The sequence below is a fragment of the Scophthalmus maximus genome, chromosome 2 (assembly GCF_022379125.1).
Source record: "Scophthalmus maximus strain ysfricsl-2021 chromosome 2, ASM2237912v1, whole genome shotgun sequence".
Lineage (NCBI taxonomy): Eukaryota > Metazoa > Chordata > Actinopteri > Pleuronectiformes > Scophthalmidae > Scophthalmus > Scophthalmus maximus.
The window spans coordinates 28586886-28614061 of record NC_061516.1 but is presented as its reverse complement, the minus strand read 5'-3'; the positions used below and the strand labels follow the sequence as shown (position 1 = coordinate 28614061).

The following is a 27176-nucleotide window of genomic DNA, read 5'->3' as shown; positions in this document are numbered from 1 at the left end:
GGAGGGAGGCACGGAAAGAAGAAAAAAGGTAAAGTAAATGAAAGCGAGGGATAGAGGGAAATAAGATCAAGAGGCACGATGATGGAGGAATAAAAGCAGGCCAAGCTGATACGAAACAGTTAACTCCACGGTTTATGCAGCAGGATGGATTATCGCTATACCTCTCTGTTTCTCCCCCCTCCAGTCTCTCCATTGTGTGCCACTATAGAGCACTATGGAAGCAGCAGTATGGGGGGGGGGGGGGGTTGAAAGAAATTCCCTCTCTTTCTTTTGCTCCAGCTAAATTAATAATATGAAGCTCTCTATCCCTCTCAGTCTGCTTTATCCCTTTATTCCCCCCTTCTCCGCTTTATCTCAGTATTCCTTGATTCTATTATTCCCTTGGCTGTATGCTGGAGTTATAGCTGCTGGTGTGTGTGTGTGTGTGTGTGTGTGTGTGTGTGTGTGTGTGTGTGTGTGTGTGTGTGTGTGTGTGTGTGTGTGTATTCAAAGCAAGCTCGACAGGCTGCACACCCAAACTGAGCACGAGAAGTTTTTTCTTTTTTTGTAGCTGGTGCGAGACTGCGGGGTATGAAAGAGAGAATGAGTGAGAAACGGAGAGGTAGATACCAGTGTGACAAAGGGAAGGCGGATGGTAAGAGGGAGAGAATCGTTGAAGGTGGGAGAGAGAGAGAGAGAGAGAGAGAGAGAGAGAGAGAGGGTGGGTTAGAGAAGACGTGGGCGAGAGAGTGACGAGGTGTGAGATGAGACCAAAAAGATCAGAGTCACAGTTTCTAATAGGAGGTATGACACGTTCTCATTTCCCACCTACCCTTTTTTTTATTTTTAACCCTCTTCTCCTCCCTCCTCTCTCTTTCCCTTTCTCCTTTTGTCTTTGCTCCTCACCCGCGCTTGGGCTGGAGAGAGAAAAAGGATGCCGCTATAGTCTCTCACCACGCACCATTTGCGGGAACAGATCGTGCACCAGAACTATCAATTTGAAGGTGTAAAAGACTAATTCCCCCGTACAAAATACACACATTCATCTGCACAGAAGACCCGCTGGGAGGTGCCTCGCAGAAATCCTGAAGAGCTCATCCAGCGGTGTTTTTGGCAGAACTCGACCACACATTGAACGTCACACGTTCCTCTCACCTCTCGCGGCTTGACTGAGCAGCCGAGAGGCCAGGTTTGTCGGATTTCTTACTTTCCACACGTTTGGGACTTCCCTTCCACCGAAGCACCGCGGCCTGCACGCGCAGGGGACAGCTGCACTAAAGTAAAGTCCGTCCACGATGATGCGGCCCTCGAACAAGTGGTGTCCTGCACTAAGCCACGAGTGCACGAGTTGGAAGCCAGAGCGCAAAGTTTCTCTTTTGTTCAGCCGCCAGTACCTGTTGTAGTCTCCAACTGATTCTCTGTGGTTTGGGGTTTTAGCTTCCTCGTTGTTTCAACTCGCTGTTTATTGATGATCAGAGCTGGCTTTACGTTAATCCTGGTTCAAAATGACTCCACGTCGAAACGAAGAATTCGAAAGGGCAATCCGGCGGCGAAACCCACGGCACAGGTTGGTAATGCGAGGAGACGTGGGTTTTGCAACCGAGGCGCGCAAAGCTTTGTCACAATTGCTGCGCCGTCGACGCGCCGGCGTTCAGATTATCGGTCAGGGCTGGCGACCAGATGGCGTCGTGATGCATTGCAGCAAAGGCATTTTTCACTCGATGTTGGCACCCCTGCTGTGCTGTGCCACTGAAATGTTGTGTGACATTCATCTGACAGAGGAGACTGTCGCAGAAAACCCCCGTGGTGAGCCGATGAGCTGCGGGCAACAGGCTCCACGGCACCTTTTTGCCAACCAGCACAGCTCAATTCATCAGGTTGAATCTGCACAGGGGAAAAAATACCGAAGCGGCATGGCTCGACGGGTTGCCATTGATCAGCTAAGTGCAACTTTCCACAACCATACATATATATATATATATGGGTTTTTTTTTTGAAGTATTTGAATAACTGCGATGACAACCTAAATTCATCCATTAGACAGCCGAGCGACTGACTAACAAACAATGACACGCAAGCCAGTTAAAAAGTGGGTGCCGGAGCAGCTCAAGTGCAGCTCCTCGCCCTCTTTCCCCTCTCTCCCCTCACTCTCCTCTCTCTCATTTCCCCCTCCCTCCCTCCCTCCCTCCTTGTCTCTGCAAGTGGATGTCTTTAATCAGAGCGTCAATCAGAGTGCGGCGCGTGTAAGAGAATGAAGCTTAATCCAATACGAGATACACAAGATAACACAGCTGTTAAAACCATCAGCCGCCTGCCAGATAACAGCGCTGTCACCCACATTAAGTCTCTCTCTCCCCCTTTCGCCCCCCTCACCCTCACTTTCGCTCTTCGTCTCCTCGTCGTTGTCTAATCTCGTTCTCTTGATGGTAAAATGAATGGTTGCTAAATCTCAGCATCTCTCATCATTTTTTTTTTTTTTTTTTTCAAATTTAAGTCGCTTTGCATCATAGCCTCCTTCGGGGTTATTATTGTTAACAAGGAGTCGAAATCTAGCCATGGAAAAACCTTTCGGATGGAACTAAAATGAGAATTGAGGAGAAGAAAAAGTGACTTGAATTTGTAAACGATTTTTTTTCTTCCTTTTCTTTTTTTGCCTGGAACAAAATTTCATAAATGAATAAAAAAAATACTGTTCTTTTGCCAAAGTACAGGGGGAATCCTTGAATAAGTCATCCCATGTAAAATGGAGCACTGTTTTGTGGAAGTTTACACAACTAAATCATGAATTATGAAAGAGGGAAACTAGGCAACTGATCTAAAAATGAAAACAACATAGTCGCAACCTGAAATAAAGCAGAGCTCTAATTAAAAGTTGCACCAACCTGTAAAAAACCTTGACCCTCTAAATCTCCTTTTCACTATCAACCAAGACAAAACTTCCCCTTTGTGAAGCAGTGGAATTATTCATAGGATTGTGGCGGACGAACCAGTTGACGTCCTGCAACGAACCGTGACCTGCAGGCCAAACTGGTCGGACTGTCGGGGAGCCGGCAAGTAGTGCATGAAGAGGGAGAGAGGGAGCGAGGGAACGAGAGAGAGAGAGAGAGAGAGAGAGAGAGAGAATTTAAAGACAAAAGGAGTCAGCGAGAGATAAGACAGGACCACAGGTGGGCAAACCTGTTAGGGGAGGCGAGGAGTGAAAGCTCGTCTAAACACTGACAGACGCTTAAACTAAACAGACCTTTAACAGACAGATAGATGGAGAGATAGTCGGCGCGGAAAGAAGAAAAAAAACGGGAAATTAATGGAGGGTGACTGCAGGAGGAGGGGTTTCTGTCACCACCTGCAAGAGCCGGTGGAGGCGGTGGCTGGGCTTCGGACAGCGTGGTTGAGGACGGGGAGATAAGATAGGACTGCGAGCTATTCATCACATTTATGGGAGGGGTGACATTTAGCCAGGCGACAGCTTGGCGCGCGCGCGCGTTTCCAGGGGTGCAAAGGGCACAAAAGTAGAAGAGACCAGAAAAATGTGAGGGTTTTGTACAGAACTCTGCTCGTCCAAAGTAACTTGAAATGCAATGTTCATTTGCACTATTTCCCTTTGGAAAGCAGATCCGTCTCAGTGTAAACTGACAGAATAACCCCCATCGTGCGAGTTTGGGACAACCGTAGCCACCGGGGGGGGGGAAAAAACGCGCGCAGAAACACCAGATACGCACAGAGGGAACACCTGTCCCTCGTCTAGGTGAGAAATAACACACGGCTGGGATGAAGAGATGGAAAAAAAAAAGAGAGGGAATGGCTTGGGGGGGGGGGAGGGAGAGAGAGAGAGAGAAACGGGGCTTACAGAGGACAGAGGGAGGACGGATGGAAAGCTGAAGATAAACTAAGCCTCAAACAGCAAAGCGAAAAATGTGTAGGGAGACGGACGCACTTTGTTGTGAGAGGACAGTGGACGGGGGGAGTGACAGGCAGGCGTGAAGGTGGAAGACGGGGGGGCGGGGGGGCGGGGGGGATGCACGAGATGGCCTGGGAGAGAGGGGGAAAACTGAATGGAGAGGAGGAGAAGAAGAGAGAGGGGAAAAGGCATTGGGGGGAGAAAAGGAGAGGGGTGAGGCAGAGAGGGGAGGGTCCATGGGTTCATAATCCCCTTACAGACAGCTTTGTTGAGTGATTGACAGCCCAGCGCGCCACGTTAGAGCCTGAGCAAAGGGGGGGGGGGGGGGCGCTGCTTCGACTGGAGGGATTATCTCTCCCCTGGTTTATAACCCCCCCAACACACTGCCTCAACACCCCCCCCCCCCCCAACCACCACCCCCTCGATAGGGTCAAGTGGTACAGGCCAGTTTTCCCTTGTTTTCACGCTCTCTTTTCATGGTTGCCCACATACCTTGCTTTGTCTCTCTCGCATGATTGTGTTGTTTTCGCAAATAATGGTTAATGCGGCAATGTTGGAGGGGTGGTAAGCAGGAGGGGGGTTTCCAAGCCCACGCAGGGCACGTCCACAAGCACATGCACCCACGCATGACGCATGCCTGACATCCACACAATCGCACTTGCGCGCAAAACGGGCACGCGCGCACGCACGCGCGCACACATAAAAACTCACCCTATTCAGCATGCAAGGGCACCATGAGGGTACAGGAGCACTTAAACAAGACCTTGAGTGAATTCTTTTGTCCTAGCTAAGTACCGCCATAATAGAGTTAGCTCGCCCATCACAAGAGTGATTAAATTTAAGAGGAAACATAAGGAGAAAAAGCAAAAGAGATGACTTTAAAAAACACTGCTGAATTACAGCACTTATAGGCATGATCGCAGCGTTGCTTGGCTGCTCCACAGCGGCGACGTTGAGGCTTTGCGAGAAATCTGATAATGTGCATGCATGGCTCTCCAAGTGCCACAGTGCACGCACCTCAGAGATTGGACATGTTGCAGTGCTCAGCTGTGTACACACACACGCCACACACATGCATAACGGCCACCCAGGACTTAGGCTCCAGATGGGCTAGGCCCGACTGGGACCCGTGGCTTTACCGAAGCACACAAAATAGGGAACCAAGCACAAACACCAAAGCAGCTGTGTGTGTGTGTGTGTGTGTGTGTGTGTGAGTGTGAGTGTGAGTGTGTGTGTGTGTGTGTGTGTGTGTGTGTGTGTGTGTTTGTGTGTGTGTGTGCGACCACACAGCCAGAGGGTTATCAGCGTCCACATAACGGAAATAAGCATCGCGCCAAAATGTGCACATACTCACACATTAAAAAACAAGGTACGGGGCTGCAAATGCTCGGCACAGTGTCCCGCAGCCGTGCCACCCATCCATCAAGCGGAAAACCAAAGAACACAAGAGAGAGACTGTCTACAAAGGAGGGCTTTTGTCGTCCCCCCCCCCCTCCTTACGCACCAGCATTCTTCTGGCTTGATTTTCTTTGTGGGGAAGGAGGGAGAGAGAGAGAGAGGAAAGGAAGAAAGGGAGGATGAAAGAAAGGAAGAAAGGAGGGCGCTCCATCTGTTTCCCCCCCTCCTGTGGCTGGCGACCTGCAATACAGCTGCACTCCAATAGAAAGCAAGACTGATAAAAAAAATAAGAGAAAAGTAGGAAAGAAAGAAAGAAAGAGATAAAGCCTTTTGAAATGAAGGTTAGAAGACATGGTAGGTGATGAGGAAAGGCTTCGTGGTTTCTGGAGAAATTTGACCGAGTGGTACATCTGCTCATGCATGCATATATGTGTGTGTGTGTGTGTGTGTTTGTGTTTGTGTGTGTGTGTGTGTGTGTGTGTGTGTGTGTGTGTGTGTGTGTGTGTGTGTGTGTGTGTGTGTGTAGGCTGAGCCCTGGTTCACAGTCACTCCCAAATTACTTTGACACCACAGTGATAGGCAATCATGATTATTCATCCTGTCGTCACTACACAGGACCTATTTACTGCTGGACGTTGATGAGTGAATGAGAAGAAACTGGAGAGACTGCACATCAAAACCACCCACAAAGAAGAAGAGGGACAAAAGAGGCTGTTGATGGAAAAAAAAAAGAAGGAGAGAAAATGATGAGGGGCAATTTAAAAAAAAAAAAAAAAAAGAAAGAAAGAAAGAAGAAGGAATAATTTTTTACTGCCTGCCAACTAGCTGTAACATGATAACGGCTTGGATGTGTAGGGGAAGGAAATTTACACTGGTGGTAAGCCAGGCAAAGAGAGAGCAAGTGAAAGAGAAGACAAATGAAATGAAGGGGGGGATTAGTGCAGAGAAGTGGACCGGTTTTTTTTTTGCAGACGACGAGAGGGGTAAGAGTGCGTGTGGGAGAGTGTGAAGCCAGCGAGCCGAGTGTGTGTGTGTGTGTGTGAGGGCTTTCAGTAGAAGCGCTGGGAAGGGGGAGCTCTTTTGTTCACAGGGAGCAGAGGGAGGAGGATGAAGTTAAGGAGGGAGAGTGAGGGAGCGAGGAAGGAGTGCGAGGAAGGAGTGAGGGATATGCTCCTGACAGGGAGGGAGAGAGAGAGAGAGAGAGGGTGTGTGTGTGTGTGTGTGTGTGTGTGTGTGTGTGGAGTGTACCTCTGAAGAAACTCTACCCCTCCACTTGGACTTTTTCCAGCACTGGGAGCAATAACATTTTTCATCTGTGCATGCATGAGTGTGTGTGCACGCGAGTGTGTGTGTGTGTGTGTGTGTGTGTGTGTGTGTGTGTGTGTGTCCGTGCGTGAGTGTGTGTATGTATACAAGCTCTCTGCTGTGTGCATGCAAGCCTGGCTGTGTGTATGCCAGTGTATATGAATGCTGGTGTGTGTTATCGTTGACTGCAAGACGTGAGGACAAAGGCAAAGAGGGAGAGACACAGGGTTTACCGCCAGAGAGCCGCTTTGCCGAATCGAGCGTGCACCGAGTGTTGTAGTGTGTGGTGTACTGTGGCCAGCACATATCGGATGATGGCATGTGGAAGGGGCAGCAACAGTCCACTTCACTCATTTCTATACAAGATGGATCTTATTTCAGTTACTTATCCTAGACAACAAAGCACTGCGCTGCAAACAGAATAAGGAGGCAGTCACATTATTTTTGCACTCGGCCATAAATCATCACTTCAGGCTGAAATGTTGCGTATTGGCTAAATGTGCAAGTTTCAGGGAACCGGCCTAAACAGCCTTGTTGAAGTCTGACAACCATGATTTCTTGGCTTCGTGGTGTCCATTGGAGCTTTGAAAGCGCTTCACAATCCCCGGTGGGCTGGATACTTTTCCGCCGTCCGACTCCAAGCGAAGAATGCAACTCTGCAGCAGAAGTCAAAGTGACACGGCATACCGAAAAGAAAGAACATTTTATCTGCGAGCGATCATAAGGGCCCTTGCTCAGCGCAAATACACTCGGGGATCTTGTTGCCACGGCCTCTCTTGATTCGGTACGACCATTAGTTGGCTAATGCCGGCCAACTTAAGATACATCATTTAGCCAGTTTGCCGACTTTATGATGCTAACTTTCAACTTTATGTTTCTTCTCTGCTTCTCTTACTTACACTTGCTATTATCCTTTAATTGCCACTTGTGGGCACAGTAAATGGTAAATGGACTGCATTTGTACCGTGCTTCTCTAGTCTTAACGACCTCTCAAAGCGCTTTACGCTACCAGTCGCATTCATACACCGCTTCTATATATAACATTTCTCTAACACACATGCATGCACACGCACACACACACACACACACACACACACACACACACACACACACACACACACACACACACACACACACACACACACACACACACACACACACACACACACACACACACACTGACGGCACAGCCATCGGGGGGGTGCAGTGTCTGGCCTGGGGACTCTTTGACATGCAGACTGGAAGAGCCGGGGATTAAAACCACAACCTTCCGTTTACCGGACGACCCGCCACAGCCACCCACAGCAGAGGCCTGTGTTTGACGTTCGGAGAGAGCCAGGCTAACAGTTTCCCTCCGCTTGCAGTCTTTATGCTAAGCTAGGACGATCACTCCCCGTCTCCGGCTCACGCTTGACACAAAGACATGACTGAGGATGTTATTGATCTTCTCGTCCAACTCTCGGTGCGAAAGTGAATTTGACAGTTCAAAACGTTGAGCTGCTCCTCTGAGACTGAAATCAATAAATGAATAACTGTATGTATCTGTATACACAAGATTGTATCTGTGAGACAGACAGACAGACAGATAGATAGATAGAGCCACTATGCAGAATATTTTTTTCCATGTTAATCTTGCATGTCAATCCTACTTAAATGATATTTAATGTAGAACCCATGAAATGGAGCATGATTTTTTCCCCTGCACTGTTAGCCAAGGTCAGTTTCCCCATAGACTGCAACAACGACGGCTAATGCCAAAGCCAGATGGACTATTTCCCTGTTCAATCTTTTAGCTCCTAATTGGAAGTATGCGTATGTGCACGTACGCACGCGTACACACACACACACACACACAGACACACAGACACACACAAACACACATCTGAGGAGAAGAAAGCGTGAAGCCTGGAAAAATAATCAAGGTGGCGAGAGTTGGGCACGGAGAGCATTACAAAGGATCTGAGGCGGAGGAGCCGGCCTGTGCAAATGTGTTCGTCTATTGACAAGCCAAGTTCCAAGATGACTGGCTGCTATTGCAGTGGGGCAGAGCAGGACAGGGTTCCCCACCAAAGCCTCTTAGCATTAGAATCATCTCTGACCAATTCTAAGTCAATGGGTAAAGATTATGTTACAGCTAAGATGCTTTGGAGTAACAGGTCTCCGCACCCCACGCACAAAGAGAGAGCAAGCATCTACTGCAGCAGCCAGAGGATCCACTCCCTCACACAAATGAAAGTCGTGTATCTCTTTGTAGCTGAGCAGTGAATAGTTTGCTCCGCTTTGTTGCCAGGCTCCTCGCAGGCAGGGTGATTCATGTCTGATTACTTTAGCGGCTCTGTGCGTCTCTGCAAATCTCTGGATGAAAGCTTCCCAATGCCAAATATATAAATGCAATGAGAGATATTTAAGGAAAACTCCGAGAGAACTCGACATTCATCGCCGGCGCAGGCAGCTGCCGGCTGTGAGCCTTGCATTTCGAAGAGCGACATCGTTGTGTGGCGATGCATTTCGGTTATTTCTTCTCTCGTGACGCAGCAAGACTGAATTTCTTCCTCATCTACAGTGGCATGGAGGGAGGGAGAGTGTCCCCATGGAGGTCAGGGTTTTCGAGTGCGTGTCACAAGAGCAAGGGCCCCCTAGACTTTATAGACCAGAAGGCAAGTTGAAAGAAAGCGTGACTCACACGCTGTTTCCCAAATAGCTTACAATAACACACTATACTATCATCACTCTTTTCATATTCTTCTTTGTGAAACTGAAGTAGGAGACAAGGTGGGTTCAACAAAAATATTAATTATAACACTTCCTGGAGTGGAGCTTTCTCTTAAAGGCATTGATTCTCTCAATTGGCAAATTCAACACGCTGCCCTGCTAAGAGTTAGCATTATTTCGGTCTCTGCGAGGCCTCCAACCCCGCGTCTCAGGTTTAGGCACACCGTGCTTGCAGCATCTCGTCTTGTTATACTAAGTGCGGAGAGGGGAAACAGCCGCCGGTCTCTTAATCGCTCTGCGCTAAGTCGATCAAAGGGCTCATTCTGCCCAAAAAGTCCATGAATTCCTTCAAAGCTTACCAGGTTTCACGCCGGACTTCACAGGGATAAATATTATGGGACGTGTCAGCAGTGAGGAACGAGGGGCCGGCTCGGTTGTATGTGAGCAGGAAGCAGCTCGTCATGGCGGTGACCTATGGATCATCAGTCACCCTCCCCGACTGGGCCGTGTCACATCAGCCGGTACCAGTGTCAAGCCCGGCCTCGCTCCCAAAAACCATCCATCTCTCTTTTAACCTGCCTCCTTCCCTCCCCGTCTCCCATGCTTTTTCGGTTCCTTCTGTTTCTCTTCTCTCCTCTATCTTTCCCTCATCTCGACCCCGACAGCATCCACTTCTCTTGCCGCCCTCTTTGCTCATGTCGCTCGGAGATGTTCGCCAAAACTTCCGCTGTGACGAGGCGCAGCTGTCCGTCAGCACAGCCACACATTTTGCTCTCTTGTGGAGACACACACACACACACACACACACACACACACACTCTCTCTTTAACATTCAGTTGGGCCTGTGTCCCATCACAGCAGCCCGTTGACGCCCACTGGCAGACGGTTAGGGGGAAGCGATGGCGTTTCAGCGTTGATCAAAGTGACGGGACGCAAAAGGCTGAAAACTGGAATGGATTGTGGCGTGCGGAGGATGCTACTGGAAGATAAGTAGACACAACATTTGACTTTGGTTTTGCATTTTACAAGTTCTGCTTAACCGTGCGTGTGTGCTATGCAAAAGAGGACTCCACCTCGATGCTGCTTAGGGTAAAAGCGGGTGTGGAAAAAACAGCAAAAATCCTTTTTTCTTATCCATTCACTTCTGTCCTAACATCGTTAGTCTTATGCAAAAAGTGACAAAAGGAATTCTGCTGAGACGTTAGGAATTATTAAACTTGTTTCCACTAGAAATCTACTTTTGTTCAACAATTTTCCAGAACTGAGCGTCTGTGTCTTGAGGACAATGCAAATTGCTGCAAATACTTGAAACAAGTTCATTTGTATTGGAGACGGGCTAAAATAATCTTGTTACAGTGGCATGTTGGTGGCACATTTGTTTTTGAGAAAATAAAGACTTTAGCACTCAATTACACACCAAAAACGGTTTGGTTTGAAGGACTTTTTCTTTTTGTGCAGCGCGAGTTCACGTGACATACGCAGAACGGCTTAGCGCCCGGAGATCTTAACACACTATTTAGTATTCGAGGCACAAACACACACATAGCAGCACATTCTCTGTCACAAACCAGAATAAACACAACACACACACACACACACACACACACACAAAATGACAACAGCGTCAACTCCCTCCCACTGCTTTCGCATTTATCTGGAAGGATGCCAAAGCCACAGCAGCCACTGCAACATGAGCCCAACCCAGTGTCGTGGAGATGTGCCGAGCAGCAGCGGAACTGGGAGTCTAGTGATACTGAGCTGGGAGACTCGGGGGGGCGAGTGGATGAAAGGACCGGGACGGACAGATGAACAATGTGGCAGAGGTGGTTGCCCCTATATTACACACCACCTAAGGCCTGCAACGTCCACACGCGCTCACTTTTAATACTGACTTCCCACCGCGCCAGTTCGCCTCTCTATGTCACACCCGGGGAAGGAGGATTGACCTGGCCCAGTCCAAATGCTGCCAGGAGGATTGGATGATCCTGCTTAGGCAGGGTGTGCTGTGAAGCAAGCTAATGAGAGGCCAGTGTGTGTGTGTGTGTGTGTGTGTGTGTGTGTGTGTGTGCGTGTGTGTTGGCTGGCTTTGCCTAGGGGCTCTGGGTTCAGCCACCCGGGGCAATCTGCCCAGTGATGCTGGGACACATGTGACCCCCTCAGCCCCGCGGCCTGGATTACCGTTACCACTACTACCACTGTGCATGTTGTTCGCTGGTGTTTCCAGCGAAAAGAAAAGTTGCTTGGTCCCGCGTGGGTTCCAACACACACTCTGGACCGGCCACGCGCGCTTAATCTCCTTCATCCTAATCATCGGCACTTTTAACAATTACCGAAAATGCCAAAGTCACTTCGAAAAAGCCCGAGGGACTGGCGGAAGTAAATGAGTTCTTTAGCCGACCCAACATATTTACAACACCGCTTTACGGCTGTTATGGTGTTGATGAATGCGCACTGCCCCTGCCAAATAAACTTATAATCGAGTGATAAAATAATGAATGAATTCTGAGTGGAACAGCAGTCCGTGACGCCTGCCAATTTCCTCACCTCTCCTGTGTACGTCTGTTTGTGTGTGTGTGTGTGTGTGTGCGTGTCGGCGTACATCTGCCCTCCTCTGTTTACTGTCTAGCGGTAGCCGCGTGTGCTTAATGCTCACTTGCACATGCAACACAGGAGATACATTAGGGCCCACACACTCTTCACACGCGTGTCCAACAGGGATGGGAGGAGAGGTCGAGCCCCCTGAGGCTCGTTTATGTGTGCGTGTGCAGGCATCTGTTGAGAATGTGCGGCTGGAATAGACCTGTCAGTTCACATGTCTGTATTTTCACAGTCCAGCTGCACACCTGCAAGTCCATCTGCCTGCCTGCAGCACAGACAGGCAGACAGGCAGACCGACAGACAGACAGGCAGACAGACAGGCAGACAGACAGACAGACAGACAGACAGGCAGACCGACAGACAGACAGGCGAAGAGAAGAATAGAAACCAAAAGGAGACAAAGAGAAGCCAAGAGCAAAGCCTCTGGCCGGATTGGATTCCTTCTACCTCTCCTTCCCCTGGCCTTTTTATTCTACCACATGCGCTGAAACCTCTTTTCACGGCTCCTGTTGCTCTCAGCTCATAAACTTACACACACAGGAGGGGAGGAAAAGAGAAAGAGGGAGGGAGACCGACGGTGGAGGGAGGGAGGGAGGGAGGGGGCCACTTGCTTTAACAGGCAGCTCAAGGGAGAAATATGGTTCATATTCTTCCCTTCGCTGGTTCCCTCCCCTACACTCCTCTTGTTTTTGCACGCCCTCGCCCCTAAAATAAAATTTAAATAAACTACCCCTGCGGATATTCTCTAATCATTTGCCCTAAGGATGCGTGAAGGCTTACCAGGCTCCTGCTCGCTTGTCCACGCAGCCCAGAAAAGCCTCGGTGCACGCATGCATTATTCACTGGGGGGGGGGGGCTCTACGGGTTTTGGGAGGATTTCACGTCGGTGAAACTGGGTGTGGCGTTTCAAACATACAGATAACCACTAAACGGGTTATAAAAATGCTGCTCCTTGAGTATGGCATCCCCTTTTGACCTACTGACACTTATCCCGCTCGCCACGCTCAGTCCCAGATTGCACTCACCAAGAACATTTCCAGTGATTTTTTTTTTCTTCTTTTACGGAGTCTTTTTCTCTGGGGTTTTTTTTTCTTTTTTGTAGTCGAAACACTTAGCCTAGTTAGCTGGTCTTTTATCCGGCGCCAATTAGCCGGCGATTAATGAATTATTGAGAAACGGGAAGGGGGATTAAATTTTAATGTGGATCTTAGGGGGAATAGTTGTATTACAAGTCACCGCGAGCGCCGAGCGCGGAGACGCCCACCCTTGTCAGCCGTTTACAATAATCTACAGCCGTTTATGAAAGTATGGAAAGAGAGGTGGAGGAAGAGAGAGCGAGAGAGCGAGAGAGAGAGACTGGGGGCGGAGGGAGGGGTGAATGGGAGGCTTTGGCCTTAAGAACAGACACTGAAATCAGGCTTGCAGAAGGGCCAAAATCTACAAAACTCCATATGCTGCGATCGGAGGAGTGACCCAGGCCAACATTCCCTCCACTTTAGTTCATTTTCTATGGGTCGGGGTTTGTGTGTGTGTGTGACTTACAGTGTGATCCACAGTGTGTGGGTCACCTGCCCCCCCACCTGCATCCACTTCCCCAGCACCCCCGCCCCCAAACTCCTGAGCAGTAACGCCCGATTCGATCTTTCATTAGCGCGGCCATGTAAGGCCAATAATAGGAGATGCTGAGATAGGGATAATGTAATTCTCCGGTTGCTCTTCCCAAGGTGACTGTTCCGGTTCAGTTCTCTCTCCCTCAAGCAGAACCCGTATTGGCACTTGAGTCTTAACTGGTATCGATTTACCTAGGGTTAGGACAGTCTCGACCCCCCTCCCTCTGTTTCTCTTTCACCTCCTGCCACCTGCCTCTGTTTATGTTCCTCCCCTGAACACCTCTGCCTCTTCTCTTTCAGGCCGTAGTAATTTCAGCAGGTGGAGCAGCCAATAAAAGGGCGGATGCAGCATTTGTGGGTTGTTGTTTTTTTGAAATACTATATTTAACTGTTACTTAGGTCAGCCAGATCATTATATTTGATACGTTTTCCAGGAATTGAACAAGTAGAGGGGCGAGCCAGAGGCATCGCCGTCCTCCACGACACCCGTGGCTGCCCCCTCCTCCTCCTCACCTCGGTCACTCCCGACACATCTTTGGGTGCATCAGTGGCTGCTGTAGCGCCATAATTAGTGGCTGGATGTGACACATGTTTCCAATTTGCTACGTCTGTTCGCCGCGCCGCGGGGGGGGGGGGGGGGGGGGCGGAAGACGGACCGAGGCGGAGATGGAGACAGACGGAGGGTGACAGCAGGGAGAAGAGGGAGAGAAGGATGGGGATGGAGGAGGACGCGGGGACGGACGAGAGAACAGAAAAAACGGAGCCAGCACGAGAGGACGGGAAAATATAAGAAAGGGGGGTGAAAGCGGCTGAGGGGGCTTAGAGCTGGGGGTTGCTCACGGAAATGGAAAGAAAGATGGGAGGGGAGGTGGAGGGAAGCTGCAGGTGGACAGTCTACACTTCAAAGCGTTACATCCAGCAGAGGTCTGGAGGTTAACAACGTGACAGTCCATTTGCTACACACAGAAGATTTGAACCGTACATGCGCTCCCGGCACCCGATTGATTCAGACAACTGCTTCTGCAAACTTCGCCCCTCATTTCAGAAGAACAAACCAGATATGGGTGGGCTCTGGACATTGGCCACGGCAGATGTGCACTCCTCAAACAAGCGCGGGCTCTTGTTTCAGCCCAGGGGCCAGGGGCCAGGGGCCTCCTCTGCCCGGAGGCAGCTGCAGCCAGCGCGCCGCTCTTGTGGTGGAGAGCGCGAGAAGAAACAAGGACATGGAAGTGTGCGAAAGGGCCAAGAAAATGAAATGGGGGGGATGACTAAGCTGATTAACTATGCATAGTCACGAATGAGCTTCATACTATACAATAAGACTTTGTTGTTTGGAGCATATGAGTGAGCAAATCAGTGAAGATGACTGTGGAGTCTGGCGTCAAAGCCGCCACCCCTCTAATTGCCAGCCACGGGCCCATTCACTAAGCCCCGACACCCACCTAACACCAGACTCCATTAGGAGACAATGGCGTGGCTTCACCTGTAAGGCCTCAAAAAGCCTGGCCTGTTAGCCTCCCAGTGAAAATTACCCTGCCGTGTCCAACTCCCTCGTCGGGTGAATCCACCCACTGCTGACGATAAGCCCTCATTAAGGGCTTCATGCCTGGCTCCACAGCGGGGGGGGCCCACGCACAGTCACATCTGTGCAGAGGGGAGACGGCGGGCAGGCCGTAGCCCCGAGCAGCACACGGACCCATTAAAAACCTGTTAGTCTCCGGAAAAGAAAAGGCTCCCGGCGCGACCTGGGTATGGGGATGGTTTGTGCGGCTGCCGCCGATGTGAGTTTGAATTTGCCCATGTACTTCATGTACTTGAAAATCTCTAATGTAGGCAAAGTTACATGGAAAAAGGGGGGATTGTTCAGGATGAGTGTCTCCAAGCAATTTGACAGTTTGATGGGCTATTTGTTCTGAAAAAAACATCACTGTTCCAGTTTGTCCCCGCGGATGCAGCGAAGATTTGTAAATTTGAAGGCTGGTGTCAGTAGAAATCTCCCTGCACCAACCACACAAGCCGCCTTGTTATTCTCCAACCCCCTCCTCCTCCTTCCTCTCACCGCCGTGCAGGCAGCCCATTCAAGAGGCAGGGAAAATTGGCAGAGGTGCGAGAAAGGGAGTCGGTCGTTAGGGCCGGACGGCCCGAGAGGTGTTTAAAATGACATTTCCTCAGCTAATGCCTGACACCTTCTCCAGAGGCATGGGGGGTGAGAGTGGCCGAATGGGCCACACCAGGGTGTGGGAGAGGCCCGGGGCCCGGGGGCCTGGAATTCAATCAAGGTCATCCAGCAACAACAGTTTTGAGCATCACACGCGTTGTTTTTTTTCTTATCACACACACACACACACACACACACACACACACACACACTCTCTCTCTCACACTCTCTCACACACACACACACACACACACTCTCTCTCTCTCTCACACACACACACACACACACACACACACACACACACACACACACAACTTCCACCGGACAGACTTCACTATGAGGAAGAACAATACGCACGGCTGGATTACGCACAGCAGCCTCATCACAGGGTGTTCACGTTTAACTGGTTCCAACTTCTGCTCCGCCACAAAGGGCCTAACAGTGATGGCGAGCAACGTGCGCCCAGTTGGTCAAATGGGAACATTTGTAATTACAAAAATCAGACATCTACGAGGGGTCGTGCGCTGAATTACAAACTTTTTTTTGTGTGTGTGTGTGTGTGTGTGTGTGTGCGTGCGTGTTTTCATTTGTTAAATTTCATATTGCATCACTCACAAGGCGACTAATTCGCATCCATCCATGTACACTCTGTCCTGACCCCCATCGTGTTGCACAGAAGTTGCATTTCACGCTTTCGAAACGCGCAATTGAACGCATCATTCCACCAGGTTGCTCCTCGTGCCCGCGGCTGGGAGCTCCATGTTCAAACCTGCAACCGGCAAAATGAGAAAGAAAAAAGAAAAGGTCCGCTCTTACCGTTCGTTCAGGGAATTCCAGTAGATGGGCTCCATGTTGCTCGCCGTCGTCCCCAGTAAATCCAGTAAGAACACCAGCAGGATCCCCAATCCGTTCCCTCGCCTCGCCATCTCGGCCCCGACACCGAGCGTGTGTGGCCCCATTCACAAACAGGGGGGTGGGGGCAATGGGGACTCTCAATCAAGAAAAGAACCAAAAAAGAAGAAGAAGAAGAAGGAAAAAAAAAAAACCCCAACAATGCCGGAGCAGGCTTATAGGTGGAGGCAGTCAGACCGCATGGATCCAAAATGGGATGAAACCGCACTGGGTCCAGGGTCCAGACCACGAGACGCGCTCTCGGACGTGCGGGGCGAACTTGTTCAATCCGCGCGCCTGGATCTCCCCAAAAAAAAAACCCCACAACAAGGACGGTTTGTCTGCGCGTCCGCGATCGTTACTGTTTCAGTGCCAGCCACATGACTTTCCCCTTAATTCGTCATTAGTCCTCCTTTTTTCTTTTTCTCTCTCTTTGCAAATCGTCGCTCCTCGGCACAAGTAGAACTCCGCGGACGGAGTCGATTTTTTTTGTTTTGTTTTGCGCAAATGGAGCGCCACTCCAAGATCTATTTCTGTTGCCTCTCGCTGCGCCCTAATTGTCTCTTCCCCGCGAACAGTGTTCCCTTGTTCTCGGAGTCGACTCTCTGTGATTTCTCTCCCATTACCGTGTTCCCTCGCCAGAAGATCTGCGTCCCGACATGTCCGGCGGGGACCGGGGCGACTCGCTGTCGGTGCGTCGGGCAGGGACCCGTCGAGATCGGGCCCAGGACTGGGAGGGTGACGCGTTTAATATGGAGCCGATGTCACTCGTGTCCACAGCTCCATCCCCATAAAGACATGTTGATGCTCGGTGGGCTCGGTCAGTGCGCGTTCTATCCTTATTCTCCTCCTTGTAAAAATATATATATATATATATGTATTATATATATATATACAGGATGAACACGGTTGGTAAATCCGTAAATCCTTCAGCAACGGATTCGTTGAAAATTAAAAATTAAAAACAACAACAAAACAAACTTAAAAGAAAAAAAGGGCAAAAATATGGGTCCAAATCGACGATAGATCCCAGAGCTGCGAGAGGAACAAACCGCAGAAGCTAGAAAAGCATTTTCCACTCTCGTGTCGCCAACGTGAAACTCTGTGTGTCGAAGGCGTCAGTGTCTGCCGGAGGTCGACGCGTCTCTGGTGTCTCTGGTGTCGCGCATCACTCGGAGAGCTGGAGAGCTGGACGTGCCGCGTCTCCGCCGCAGGAAAGCGCGTTCATTCGTTATCTCGCGCGTCTCTCCGCCTCAGAGTCCCACTGGTTTGACTTGCCCTAATGCTCGCAGCACGTTGACAGACCGACTGGCTTGTCTGAGAGAGGGAGGAGGGAAAAAGGGGACGTGGATGAGTGTGGGTGGGGGGGGGGGGAGAACAATCCCCATCCTCCGACTGGCAGGCAGGGCGCACTGGCGGAGCGCAATTCTTCCAGGCGTTTTCGGAGGGGGCGGTATGGAGTCCCTTTCAGCACCTCCTCTCTCCTCCACCTCCTTTCTGGGGTTTCGGGGGGGGGCCGACTCGGACCTCTGGACTCCCTGGCGGTCTTTTCTGCCTCCTTTCAAACGGTGAGGAAGAAACAGCCCCCCCCCACACACACACACACACACACACACACCACACCAAGCGCGCACTCCCACAACTTCATGACAGAAGAGCAAGAGCGCCCTCAATGCATTTACTGGGCATCACACGTGGCAGTGGAAGTGGATTGCGTTGAAGAAGGGAAAAAAAAGAAAAAAAAAATCGGCCAGAATTTTATTATACTAATGTCACAGTAAAGTTAAGTTCCTATATGAATATTAAAGTTTATTGTAGATGAAATGTGCGAAAAGGTCGAATGTGAGCTCAAATCACAATCCCATTGAGACCGTAAAGGGATTTTATGGGACACGATATGGTTACATCTAGTCACATCACGGATAACTTGAGTGTTTGAGGAAAATATTGCAAAACCGCAGTGATAAGGAATAAACTCTCTGAGAGGAACCACGGTGACACTCGGGATCATTGGACTGGAGTCACCCAAGTCTGCAGCCAAGTCTAAACCAAAATAATCCCCCGTGTGTGTGTGTGTGTGTGTGTGTGTGTGTGTGTGTAATAGATTGTGGATAAATTTGTGTCAGTGTTCCCGGGCCCCAGCGTAAACACTACACTGGTGTGTGTGTGTGTGTGTGTGTGTGTGGCCCTCAGTGGGGCCTGTCACCCTGCTCGTCCTGCACATCATCAAGCTGACCGGCCAACTTTGAAGTGCTGGAGGCTGGGAGTCAACTGTCGACACACACACACACACACGCACACACGCACGCACGCGCACATGTATGAAATAAAATACAAATAAAAATGGAAGACTCCAACAACTGTGGCTGTACTGCCCCCGTGTGGTAGATAGGGTGCATGTCCGTCAGAGACACTAGATGAAGTAGACTGTGAGATAGTTTGTCCAAAGCTTTACACATGAAGTTCTGCTCACTCACATCAAGTACAACTCAGTCTGTGAAAACAGGAGGGAGCTTTCAAAATGAAATATGATTTTTAAAAGAACCCAGATGATGTCATCAGGGTCATCTTTGTGCTGCGCTCGACTTCACGTGGCTCCGCGCAGCGCTGACCCAACGTGGTGCATGTTGTTTAGAAATGTTGTCCTACCGGAACCAACTCTTGGACGAAAGAACATTGCCCTGGTTGGTTAAAGGCTTGTGATGATGCTTCTCGTACGTTTACTTCTCTCCAAAGAGGATGTGATGCATTTGATCCCCTTCAGGCAGTTAGTTATTTATTTACACATGGCCACTTTAGTTTTCATTTTCGGCAAGGATGCCATAAAAACAGTTTAGCCCAGGAGTTTGTTGGTAAATAAGTTATGTCCTTGTAGGTTCTATTTCTATCCTTTAGTTTTCTTTTCACCCAGCGTATTGCATGTGTGACCTCACCCCGATACATTAACCCATCAGCCAGTATTTTTTTCATAAAGCAGTACTTCAATTTAACTGACATGCCAAAAAGACTTGGCACACGCTACAGGAAGTAGAAGGTGTCACATGGACGTATCAAGTCAGATGAAGTCCATTCTAAACGCAGCTTTGGACTGAGACAGGTTAGTGAAATGCATTGTGGGAAATGTGAGACCTAGCCTTTGTGGAGCTTGACCCATATTATAAACTGCATGATTCTTCTCCAGATCCGGTTCTCGTGAGTCCCCAAACTCTATGGAGGTGCAATGCTCAGTCGTTGCATTTTGCTGCTCATTTCCTGGAAATGTGAGTTTTTCCTCTTCGAAATTGACGTAGTTGGACGAAAGTAATTTCCGATGGAATTAACACGATGCTGTGATTTCACCGGTCAAATAGTGCGTGCATGACATTCGAATCTAAGGAATTGATTCAAAGCATAGGCCAAGGTGACTTTCATCGCTAGCCGCAACACTTTGGTGAAGCAATCCGTCGGTTCGCCCAAAGCGTACACGGCCACAGGTACACACCGAGAGAGACAAACGAAGAGGGGAGGAGAGCTGTGATATCTTTCATTGGAGATATTTCCCTTCAAAACAACACGAGCGAGGGAAAAAAAACCTGATGCACCACAAACACCTCCTGCTGTTCCGGCACAGCCGGGGAGAGAAAGGAAACAAATGAAAAAGTGAGACAGAGGTAGAGGGGAGCACGGGGAGGAAGGATACAAAACATTACGGGAGAGTCGTGTCTCCACTAACAGCAGAACCCGAAGCCGGCAAGGGTTCAGTGTCTTGCTTTAAGGCAAGTCAGCCGAGCGGCCGAGTGATCTTACTGGGGCTGAAACCAGTGTCTTCGGGCTGAAGCATAATCTGCGAGTAACACCAACAGTTCGGAGAGTTCCTCTTGCGTTGCAAAATTACAGCACGCTTCAAAAAAACAAGAATCGTAATTGCAGGTTAGAAACTCCAAACGAGGAACAAATGCAGCCGGGAGGTTTTATAGAGCTGGGCAAAAGAGAGAAAAAAAAGGAAGAAACAGAGATGGAGCTGCTTCTGTTGCACTGACCTCTGCAAACCTTGGCAGGGGCACATGACAGAGCTAAATGTAGAGGAGGAAGGCGGACTGCTTTAGAGACAAGGTGGAGCTGGCATGAAAAACAGACCTCTTGCTCTGTCTGGGCATCGATCTGTGTGGGGAAAGCTGGATAGTTTGTTGGCGGCTCTCGCTCTGCCCGCGTAGTCGAGGATGACTCCGTTTTTTTTTTCTTCAAAAAACTGCAGAGCTGTAAGACGCCACCTACATCAGATCTCTGCCACGCCAGTCGCCGAGTCACCGAATGCACGATCTGGAGTGATATACGTGTGGAAGGTTGAGATGTAGTCGTCTGCATAATGTGCTGTACACTCATAGCTGCCTGTGTTTTATCAGCGCTCACTTATTCACGCTGACCTCATTTACTGCACCGACCTTCAACTCTTCTTCATATGACTGCATCCTCTCCCCGGTGACTCTGACTGCAGTCTGCTCCAGCTGCCTGATATCACCACACAGACACACGAAGACACGCACGGGCATCACTTTTCACACCGCCTGCACGCTGTAGATGCAAACATAAGCAATTACAGTAAGTGCACGGCTGACATTATGCATGTACCTTAAGGGGCAAGCTTAACGTTAGACACAGACAGACAGACACAGACTCACAGACGAGCGCAGACACCTGCAGTGGAGGCAACACAAAGACCTCAGACAGGAAAACATGCACCCTGATGGGGATGAAATTAACGCAGAGGGTGGTACAGAGATGTGTGTGTGTGTGTGTGTGTGTGTGTGTGTGTGTGTGTGTGTGTGTGTGAGGATGCAGGTTGGTGTCAGAGCATGGCACCCCTCGCCCACCTTGCAGGTGATAGATCTCAGTTGCACATCTTTATCCTTCAGCATCTGTCTGTCCCTGAGATTCCTACCCCCCCCCTCTCTCGCTGTCTCTCTCTCTCTCTCACACACACACACACACACACACACACACACACACACACACACACACACACACACACACACACACACACACACACACACACACACACACACACACACACACACACACACACACACACACACACACACACACACACACACACACCTCCACTGCCAGCACTGACACCTTCTCATATCTTCTGAGGACAGAGACAGACGCAGATGGTGGGGGGATTAAATGAGGAGAAGTGAGGGTTTGTGACGTGCAGATCACACGTATGGATCGTTCGCGGTGACTCGCTGATTCTACATCAGTAAATAATTTGTACCCGACAGTTGATCTCTCTCTCGCACACTTAGATTTGCATACCTGCACGGTCTGCGTTCATGCTACTTTCGCTCTACTTAGGAGGATTTTCCATTGACTACAATCATTCCCGAGCATCTGATGTCAGCGCCTCTCCTAATTAAGTAGTATTCTAAAATCCCATTGATATGATATCAATGTTAACCAGACTGATAATAACTGCCATATACTTTTGGGCATATTGTGAAATTGGGCGACTGCACATATTTGCTGTCCAACCAGACACTGTTTTGACTTTGCATCCCAGTCATAAATGAATTTCATATTTAAACCAGTAAAGGCTGCAAAGCAGGGCTAAAATCACAGCTTTGAAGGGAAAACAAAAAACCTTTACACTTTAAAGGACAACGCTGGGGATATTCTATATTTGTGTCACAGTCAGCAAATCCCACAAATGGATCAAAGCCAAAAATGAACTGGTCCTACAAACCAGTGTTGTCTGCGTATCGGAAATCTGACCATTCTCAGATTATTAATTTCCATATCACAACGAAATGAGCCATGCTATGAACATGGACACTGCAGTTTAATTTGATTCAGTCCCACTGTCCTGCCGCACTAGATACTCACTAAACTGCACCAAATGCTAAGAAATGCGCTGCTGAAAATAGCCCCCAACAAATGCACGGTATCCTACTGTTGAGTAATGTAAAATTACAGTGCCTGTTGTTGTAAACTTTTTTTTTTATCACTTTGTCACCACTTGAGAGGTTTTTCTCACTTCATAAGGAACACTCTTGCACACAAACATACACATATTTCAATACTTGGACTTTCATATCCCTCCGTGTGTATTCGTGTCCCCTGCTCTGCCTCCCTTTGTATTTCATCAACAGGACGCCTTCTTGCTCCTCCTCGTCCCCTCCTCCATCTGTCTCCTCAGGCACCTCGCAGAGCTCATCCGACCTGGCCCCACCGCCCCATCACTGCTCCCACTGACACCACTCCGCCTCCGGCTTTTCCCAACCGCTGACGCCTCCACAAGCCGCGCCTCCAGCCACTGCGGAAAAGGGGAAATGAGGGAGGTGATGGTGGTTACGGAAAGGTGTAAGGAACGGACAGATGCATGGGACAAGAGTTGTCCGTGCAGCCTGGGGGCGGGTAGGGGGATGCATTTAGGCTCTGCAGCTCTACCTTTCCCCAGGGTGCAATTACACAAGCAATTACTCCCCCTGGGCATGGCACACCCTGCTAAACCGCCCAAAATCAAATCCAATCTGTCAGGGCCGGCTGGGATGCTGGATACTTAATGTACATCAATAGGCTCACCCTCACGTTAACTAGCTACGGAAAAATCGCCAGAGGGAATGTGTGGAGAGCAGGAAGAGGAGACTGCGAGATGGTGGGATGATGGGAAGAAGATGAGATGAAGGTTAGAGGGATGGTGGAGGCTCACACGGGAGTACGTAGGCCACCTTTCATTGATATTCTATATGTACGAGGGCTTATACATCAGTGAGAGAAATCAGTCCACAACCTTGTGTCAGCAACCGCAGAATATGATGATATGACATATCTTTACTCCGTGTTAATCCTGCTAGCTTTTTGAGATAGGTATCCATGTGCGCGCCTCCACATCTGGAGCTAATAAGGAGGGATCATACTCCAGAGTGAAATAAAACCTCTGCTGCTGTGCTTTCCCTCTGCTTTCAGAGCATGTGCAGGGATACAGGTGCCAATTATTTCCACATCTAATGTAAACCAGAGAACAAGGACGCGTCAATCACCACTGCCGCCTTTTGGAATGGAAATGGAGGGGTGGGGGGGCGGGTGGTATTCATGGGAACGTGGTTATTTTGGCAGCTGATGAAATGGTTTGGTTGGGGCTTACAAAAATATTCCTGCAGATTTTGGCTTTGTTAGAAAAAAACCTCAAGTCATCTGAACTTCAGACTGGTCTATATATATATTTAATGAGCAGAGGAAAATGTGGTGATGTGAAGAGTGACATTGCAATCGCGACTGCACAACAATTTTTGACATGCTCATGACGAGCTCCCATCCTAACTCGTGTTAATGGGAGAAGCCATAGGAAATCACCACTAAAGAAATCCAAAGGACAACAAAATGCAGTGCTAATAATAACTAACTGTCTGCAGCCATGCAGCCTCCTCTGCGATGTATTTGGGAACAGTGGTGCTTTGAGCTAAATGCTAATGTCAGAATGTCAGCATGCTGATGTTGAAGCGAATATAATATTTACCATGTAACTAACTAAACACAAGGAATAGGTCATTCATTTTGCAGATATTTGGTGACAAACAAAACCATTGGACAAACTGAAACGATGACCTGATGATGGAGCCTCACGAAAAGTTAAGGGGCCGACAAGTTACTACTATTCTTAGTTGAATATGTGTCCCACATTTTGCGCCACTACATCACACATTTCACTCAAAATCACAACTGTCAACAATTTTTTGGGACTATAATGTTATTATAGGCACGAAACCCCACAGTGTATTACTGCAATATCATCACTTTATAAAGATTATTTTGATTTTCAAGTCGAGGTGAAGCTAATCTTAATTTGTAGGTCAATCGAGTGCATTTTAAGATCCCTATGTTTTAAGTGTAAAATTCAGATCTAATGATAGCGATCAGGTTACTGTGCTGGAGCAAAAGAAGTACCTTGTTACTACACTGTACGTAAGTTGCAACAATTGAGTAGATGTATTTTTTTTATTTTTTTTTACTTCCCACCACTTTTGGGGACTGAAAGTCAGGATGCAAACCATTTCACCCAGTTCCTCATGTGTGTAATACTAAATAGGCTGGAGTACCATCTTGTATTAGCAACCTCATGCTTCTCTGACTAACAGGCTGACAACCTGCCTCATGATGACCTGAGATTTCACAAGCCACCAAAAGATGAATAATAAAATGAATAATAAATAATAAATCCATTTCTAATAAATAGAAATAATAAATCAATAGATAAATGCATAGGCTACGGTCAGTAGCCAGGTCATTAAGTGACACTTAAGTGGGAGGTATTTGTCACCAATAAAATTCAATCTGGCAAAGCGTGGATTCTACAAGATCACAGTACAATCCACACATGCATTTTTTTCGGTAACACAAGCCGACTCTCAAGCGGCCTGCGTGCGTGGCCCTCAAATGACACGCATTTCCTAAAGACCTGAGCTGTGAAGTGAGAGGCGTCCCAAACACGGTGGCTGTTGTCAATATGCAGCGCCTAATCTATTAACTGTAGAACAACTCTGCCACGCAGGGGATGTCAAGAGTCGGGTCAGAGTGGAGCCCGGCGCTAAGAGCCTGCCAAACACATTGAACGCCTCGCGGGGATAAAAGGAGCCATCCCTTTGACATTTCTCAGAAATGCCATGTACGACAACCTGTTAGAGCTGCAGGCAATCTGCTGGCTCCGCTTCATGTTCTAAAAAGGCTTTTTTCATTTCAAAGGCAGAATGAGAGTGACAAACCAGAGGAACGGTCTAGACATTTCAGCATCTTCATGACTGCACGTGGCCCCCCTCCTTTTCCTGGCATGCTGATGCAGGAGGAGGAGGAGGGGTGGGGGGGTGCTTCACTGTGGGATTAGGAGATCCAACAGACAGACAAGCCATTTGAATAATTGTTTTCTAATGTCTTTTTCTTAATATCAAGATCCCATTAATTACCATTCCGCACACTTCCTGGTGATGAGCGCGGGGGCTGATAAGTTTGTTTGCGTGTCGGTCTAATGGAAGGTACTTATGCAAGGCCATGGAGACTCACCGAGGACGATACAGGGACGGGAGCGCAGAGCGCAGAGCACAGAGCACTTGACGTGGATTGGCTCATTGACTGCACAAGGGTTAAGGATACACACTGCAGCCGCCTCGGGACGAAGGTAATGGCTCCGCTGTCATCTCTGTGTGACAGCACTCGGGCTCAGTCAACATGGCTTTAGGAAGGCAGCACAGACACCCGTTATCGAAACACGTGACACATTCAATTAGATAAAGGAACCTGGAACATGAAAGTAAAATATTGAAATCAATATCCATCATATGCAATTTTGTGGTTTTGCCCCAGGGGCTTTTGACAAGGCTCAATTTAACATTTACGAGTAGGTGTACACTTCAGAGGTCCACGGTAATGGTTTTAGCAAGTGTTGCAGGGTGTGGAATAACTGGACTGTAAAATAGTGGTTATAGCCTCGAGGAAAAGATTTTGAGAGGAACAAACAGTGCACACCATGATATTACAGCTGACCAGCACTCACTCACTCACTCACTCAAAGGAAGGCCCAGCGGGCGGTATCACTCCTGCGCAACTGGCATTTTAGAGTCGACACATTTTTTGGTATCACTCTTCATCGCATATTTACACACAACATGACAAGCAAAAAAGATTTCACTTTAAGGTCAGGGTAAAAACATTTTCGTTGCAACAACCACCACACATGACACTGGTCTCCAAATGCAGACTCCCCCATTAGCTCTGGTTTGCTCTCCACAACTCGTGACCGACTGACACACACAACATTCTATTTTACATTCTCTTTGCTCTAACACTTCAGATTTAGTGGAGGTGCATGGCTGCTTTGGGTCCTTTCTGAATCAGGTGACTGGACACGAACTCTTGCGATCACTGACAACTTCTACAACATAGACACAGGAAAAATAGGAAAATCCCCCATCTTCCTGTCAAAGGTCTTTTTTGGTCATTACCACTGTCTGCCTCTGATGGCCAACGGCAGAAAGATGGAGATAATAAGAACCTACATATCTCACACACACACACACACACACACACACACACACACACACACACACACACACACACACACACACACACACACACACACACACACACACACACACACACACACACACACACACACACACACACACACACACACACACACACACACACACACACAGGCCTGAGATTTTTTCAATCGTCCAGAAATCAAGACAAACAAGTAGCAATCACTTCACCACTGGATTATTTATTATACTCGGTTGGCGTTCCCCCCCCCTTTCTCTTTCTCTGCCCCCAATTTTCCTTCTTGTCGTCCTCCTACCTACTTTCCTCTCCCAAGGCGGAGATGGTCGCTAAGCAACCTGCGAAACACAACAACGCGGCTCTCCAACTTGGCTCTCTGCTCAGCATGCCCCTGTGGTTTTAGACAATCAAATACATGAGTGTACGCGCATTCATACCGAGTGTGTGTGTGTGTGGGGGGGGGGGGGGGGGGGGGGGGGGGACCAACAGTCCCTTCAGCTTCTTAGAGCCGCCTCTTGACTCGAGTGCAACATCTCTTACACCCCCCCCCCCCCCCCCCCCCCCCCCACAAAAAAAGAAAGGAATAACAGCATGA

At 48.8% G+C, this 27176-nt stretch overlaps 1 protein-coding gene across 1 annotated transcript in view; it reads right to left on the bottom strand.

Moving 5' to 3' along the window:
- Positions 1 to 18027, bottom strand: part of efnb3b (ephrin-B3b) — a 75992-nt gene extending 57965 nt beyond the window's left edge. The window contains exon 1 of the mRNA XM_035626493.2: positions 16475 to 18027. Within this exon, the coding sequence (XP_035482386.1) occupies positions 16475 to 16617 (143 nt within the window). The 5' untranslated portion in view covers positions 16618 to 18027. The remainder of the gene's footprint in view (positions 1 to 16474) is intronic.
- Between the last annotated feature and the right edge of the window lie 9149 nt (positions 18028 to 27176).